Genomic DNA, 6,000 nt, shown 5'->3' with positions numbered 1-6,000 from the left:
ACACATTAATATACACTAACAAGGCTGTGTGTATCAAACACATGCAGTGTGTCATACACCTTCTGCAGTTCAATATAAAATAATAATACACTTGAATATAACATAACAGGACTGTTTAATTAATTTTCTTAACTTTGACCTATTTATAAATGTATTTTTTGGATTGACGCTTCTCAAAAAGATGTTTCCAATTTAAATTTTTAAAAGGGATTTAAAATGTGTGAAGAGTCTTATTCTACCAAGAGGAAGAACAGGAACATGCAGTTTCAGTTCTCTGGTGTGTCTGCTTTCATATTAGAAACATTAGCATCAGTGTTGTATTTATTCACATTGGAGTCCTTTTTGATGGAAGGGGTTTGTGTTTGTACTCACCCCAGTCTCTGCAGTTTACAGTATGGATCTTCCAGGCCAGCAGAGAGCGCTCTCACTCCTGAATCCTGCAGCTCGTTGTCTCTGAGCTCCAGATCTCTCAGCTCTGAGTGAGGAGAACGCAGGACCGACGCCAGAACATCACAGCAGCTGCGTGTGAGATTACACCAACCTAGCCTGTAGAGAAACCACACACACACACACACACACGCACACGCACATGCACACGCACACGCACACGCACACGCACACTGAAATTCAAATTCACTGCTGATTGTGCCAATGTTCAGTTGATACATACATGATATCTTATTTGCCTATGCATTCCTGAGATGTACACATAAAATCAGGTTTATAAAGTATTCTAACAACTCCACAAGAGTCTATTACTTGGGTCTATTAACACTAGAAAGGCCAGATGCAACACCATTGGAGTTTAGACTACAAAATTTAAATTACGCCAACACTGCAAATACAGTACCCACCTTCTTCCATGACTTTTCCTAAATATTTGGGCTTAAAATGACTGCATTAAAAAAAAATTACTCAGTAAAGGAACACTAGCAGTTTGTACCATTTTCTTCACAAAACCGGACTCCCGCCAGACAAGCAGGTGTTGGTACCCAGAAGGAATGGTGCCGAATACAAATACCATATTTGGCAACACCAAAATAATGTGTTCTCCCCAAATGCCGTGCTCGAGTGCATATGCGTTTTTTATTATTCTGATTCTGATTTTTTTCCCATGACGCGATTCGCTCAGAAGACCTCACCAAGTTTCTGAATTGGACACACACACACACACACACACCTGCAGTGAGACATTGAGTGAGAGTTTCCCTTAACACTAGATGGGCCAGAGCGACGTCATCACACATTGGGGACTTTATAATAAAAATAAGTCCAACGCCGTTTTCATCTCAAAATAGTTTTGCAACATATGATTTCATAATCATTATCAAATTAGGTCATTGCTGGTGCAGAGGTCGATGCTGTAATGCTGGATACAACTGATGCCGCCCCCAGCTTATGTGCAGGAGCTTGTCTTCATAAAATACAACTTTGAGTAAAAGCACAAAAGCTGAAGATGTATTCCACCCAGGGAAGCTTTTTGATGTTTTATTTAATTTATCCAAGCTTATGCATATCAAACAAACAGGCAAAGTGGGGCTTTAATAAAGAGGGGAGAAGAAGTATTAATGAACAAGAAACAACAAAACATGTTAGCCTTACATTCTGTTGTTTTTTTATTTCATTGGGAGTTCATTGCATACGGTAGTTCAAAATGAAGATGTGGAACTATTGTTTGAATGATAAATGATAAATGATATTTATTTCTGTTTATAATTTACTCAAGGTATGATGGGAGGAGTGATGGGATTCATGCAGTTCATACTCTGCAGTTCAGAGTAACGATGAGTAACTATGTTTTGATTTATAAAAACATTTTGTCTATGTTTGAAATTTGATTTGACTGTTTTCCTTGGTGTTATAAAAGCCTGTTATGGTTATGTAATATATAGGTCATTGTTTATTAAATACGACTTTAAAAAGCAAATTAGGCTGACCTGTTGTTAAACTGGATTATTATTGATGCCATTGTAAAGCCGTGACTTTAATACTTCAATATCTGAACAATAGCAGGGTCAGTGATTATAATGGTAAACATCAGGGATTTTTGGCATTTTATACAGCTTCAGGGTTGAACTCCGCCCGTTTCCAGTTTACGCCTCTCACACTTCTGGATTTATCCAAATACAAATTACAGACACAAATAAGTTTGTTGGTTGGACAAATACAGAGACAAATAGTGGCATCTCCCTCCACTCCTAGTATCCGGCCAGGTGCGAATGTGTCGCTCTCTCCACTGGCAATTCTTCATCCCCACCATGAAGTCTTTATCAGCTTCATCACATGATCTCAATGAACGAATTTCTTGATCAAGCACTATCAAACCTAATTTCTTACATACAATCGCACAAAATTTGTTCATTGAGATCATGTGATGAAGCTGATAAAGGCTTCAGGGTGGGGATGAATAATTGTGGGCACTGTAGTTATTTAAAGTGTAAGTTTAAAACTCCACGAAGACAATGCCTCAATTTTTCACTGAAACTGAGACTTTAAATAAACTGAATAGGCAACATGACATCTTTTCAGAAACAGCACGACCCTGTAGCACACAGGTGCGTGATGAAGGAGTAAAACACCTTCATCACAAGGCCAGTGCGTGAAAGAGTGTGGGAGTATAATGTAGACGGTTGAAGACTCCAATGTGTGACAGAACTGGTCTTTGCAGCTGGTCGATCTTTTACCACGTCCATCAGCCAATCAGGATCCAGTCATCACCAATGACCTGAAACTACAGGCTCCACTGACACCTTACATTTTGGTCAGGAACCACAAAACCCTAGCAACCCTAAGACCTGTGAGGTTTAATCCTGCTTTTCTTTGCTGTGCTAGAGAAGTAAGAAGAGACAGATGAGACTAAGGTGCTCAAAGAACGAATGAAGGGGGATAGAAGAGTGAACAGACAGAAAGAGCTTTTTTAATTCCACTGTATACAGCCATAATCACTCATTGTATTTACTTAAGCAGTACACAACACTACTCACCCCATTACCTGTAGTTTACAGTTTGGACTGATCAGTCCAGCACAGAGCAACTCCACTCCTGAATCTCCCAGGTTATTGTAGCTGAGGTCCAGATCTCTCAGGGGTGAGTCTGATGACTGGAGAGCTGAGGCCACAATATCACAGGACTTCTCTGTGAGGTCACAGCTGTTCAGTCTGCAAAGAAGAGTCAATATATTACAGCCTAATAATATTAGTATAAATAAAATACATAATGCCTGTAACGGAAGAATGATATTGTTCAGTTATGAGGAGTGAAATTGATCATTTTTAGGTTGATGATGCTCTAATGAAGATGTCTGTCAAAATTCAGGACTTTGGCCCAGAGAATTAGTATGCTTACCATACAGCACCCTGTCCCTGTAGGAGGGGGCTCTGTTGGTGATAGTGGTGGGTACTAGAGTTATGGTCAGGTCAGACCTTATTTTGTCAAATGTAAAATAGTGTGGAATGTGGGAGATGTTCTCAGGATTGCATTTAAGGGCAGCTCAAGCAATTTAGTTAATTATCCTGATATCATAGCGGTTTCATATGAGCATTTTGGGTATACGTCACAGTTTCTTTGTGTTTTCCTTTTCTTTATCTGTTCTGTTTTGTGCACTCTCTATTCTAATAGCAAAAAGTCAATAGCTTGCAAAGTCTTGTAAATTAAATTATAGCACATAACATTGTTAAAGCTATTGAACAAAATTATAACATAACCACCATAGTCACTAATTATATTTACGTACGGTCACACAGTACACAGCACTACTCACCCCAGTCTCTGTAGTTTACAGTTTGGACTCCTCAGTCCAGCATAGAGCAGCTTCACTCCAGAATCTCCCAGGTTATTGTAGCTGAGGTCCAGATCTCTCAGGGGTGAGTTTGATGACTGGAGAGCTGAGGCCACAATATCACAGCACTTCTCTGTGAGGTCACAGCTGTTCAGTCTGCAAAGAAGAGTTTATATATTACAGTATAATAATATTAGATATACATAAAACAAGTATTATTTGAACTGTAACACTGATAGCGTTCAGTGATGAAGAGTGAAATCAAGAATTTTAAGATTGATGATGCCCTAAGGAAGATGTCTGTGATACACTCTCCAGCTGCAGCACTTTGGACCTGAGAATCAGATGTCCTGCTGGACTGAACTTACATCTCTAGAACTGACAGTTCTAGAGATGCAATTCTGACCCAAAATAACTCATTTTTATACAGTAATTTGTCTGAATTGGGGCTAAGGGCCCATCTACCTTTTCTTTTATCTTTTCTCTGGGCTTAACCCATCCATCCCATCCCAGAAGTGCAGATGCCATCTTTCAGAGTGGACAGTGAGTTTGTTTGCAATGCTGTGGGATGTTTGGAACAGCTACCACCCAAAGTAAAGAAGTAAAATACAACACATCGTTCACAGTGGACAGTGAGTTTGCTTCTTTTGATTTTAACTGTGACAAACTTCCAACAGCATTGCGAACAAACACACAGCTAAAGGCAGATCAACTTTAGAAACAGTAACTAATACACATGTTCATTTATATGTATGGATGTGATAAAAGTTTACGACAGAAGATGAAGGAAATGGAATTGAAGGCATCTGTATGTACGGTAGAAAATAACAATCAGAGGGACCAATACCAGACCCTTGCAGGAGGACATGCAACATGTACAGAAATTATAAATTCAATCATAAAGACATGCCAGTCGTGCAAAGTCCCTAATTTACTATCACCTGGGCTGCTAGTTCTCCTGTGCCTTCAGGGTGGGGAGTTACAGTTGCCATGCAACACCTCTGTCCCTGTAGGAGGGGGGTCTGTTGGTGATAATGGTGGCTACTACAGTCATGGTCAGGTCAGACTTTATTTTGTCAAATGTTTGTAATGAGGGAGATGTTCTTGGTAAGGCATTTAAGGGAAGCTCAAAAAATTAACTTAACTATCCTGATACCACAGCTGTTCCATATTTTGGGTATGCATCAAAATTTATTTGCGTGTTTCTTTTCTTTATCTTACAATCTGTGAGTTTGAGGTTCTTTCTTTTCTTATAACATAGTGTCCAGTATCTTGCCACGTCTTGTAAATAAAATGATTACCTTAAAGCTGTCTGTTCCTGGTTATTGGCTACTCTCATATTGCGTCACGTGCCAAAGTGTTCTTTCTCTTACAGATCATCCAAAGTACAGTTGAGGCCATACGTTTACATACACCTAGGCTAATGATATTAAAACTCAGTTTTTCACAACTCCCCACATTTTATGTTACCATATATTTCTTTTGGCAAGTCAATTAGGGCATCTACTTTGTTCACATCAGAGAAAATTTTAAAACAATCGATTATAGACAGATTTATTTCAGCTTTAATTCATTGTATCAGAACTCCAGTGGGTCAAAAGTTTACATACACCAAGTTGACTGTCTCTTTAAACAGTTTGGAAGATTCCAGAAATTCATGTAATTATTTTTAGAAGCTTCTGATTGTCCTATTGTCATAATTATGAGTTAATCGGGAGTTAATTGGCACCTGTGGCTGTATTTAAGGGCCTTCCTTTAGAGCAACTGCCTTTTTGCCCTTGATACCATTGGAAAATCCAAGCAACTCAGCAAAGACCTCAGAAAGAAAATTATGGACCTCCACAAGTCTGGTTCCTCCTTAGGAGCAATTTCCAAACAACTGAAGGTACCACGACCCTCTGTACAAACAACTGTATGCAAATATAAAAATCTTGGGACTACACAGACACTGCATTATTCAGGAAGGAGGCACAAATTAACTCAGGGCTGAACAAACTTTGGTCCGAAAGGTTCAACTGAACCCCAAGACAACAACAAAGGAACTGGTGAAGGAGTTGGAGGCATCAGGTACCAAAGTAGCAACATCCACCATTAAGAGAAACCTACATCGCCATGGCCATGATGATCTGCGCTATGTATGAAGGAGAAAAGGGCGAGGCTTTTAATCCGAAGAACACCATCCCAACTGTGAAGCATGGTTTAAAGACAACAAAGTGAAAGTA

At 39.3% G+C, this 6,000-nt stretch overlaps 1 protein-coding gene across 1 annotated transcript in view; it reads right to left on the bottom strand.

Annotated features, from left to right (window-relative positions):
• Positions 1-2,660: 2,660 nt before the first annotated feature.
• Positions 2,661-6,000, bottom strand: part of LOC118216575 (NACHT, LRR and PYD domains-containing protein 12-like) — a 167,725-nt gene continuing 164,385 nt past the window's right edge. Inside the window, exons 10-11 of the mRNA XM_035397885.1 lie at positions 3,761-3,934; positions 2,661-3,158 (exon numbers count right to left, since the gene is read on the bottom strand). Coding sequence (XP_035253776.1) covers positions 2,981-3,158; positions 3,761-3,934 — 352 coding nt within the window. The 3' untranslated portion in view covers positions 2,661-2,980. The remainder of the gene's footprint in view (positions 3,159-3,760; positions 3,935-6,000) is intronic.

The sequence above is a fragment of the Anguilla anguilla genome, chromosome 17 (genome assembly GCF_013347855.1).
Source record: "Anguilla anguilla isolate fAngAng1 chromosome 17, fAngAng1.pri, whole genome shotgun sequence".
Lineage (NCBI taxonomy): Eukaryota > Metazoa > Chordata > Actinopteri > Anguilliformes > Anguillidae > Anguilla > Anguilla anguilla.
The sequence above is the reverse complement of the archived record's forward strand: the minus strand, read 5'-3'. Positions and strand labels throughout refer to the sequence as shown.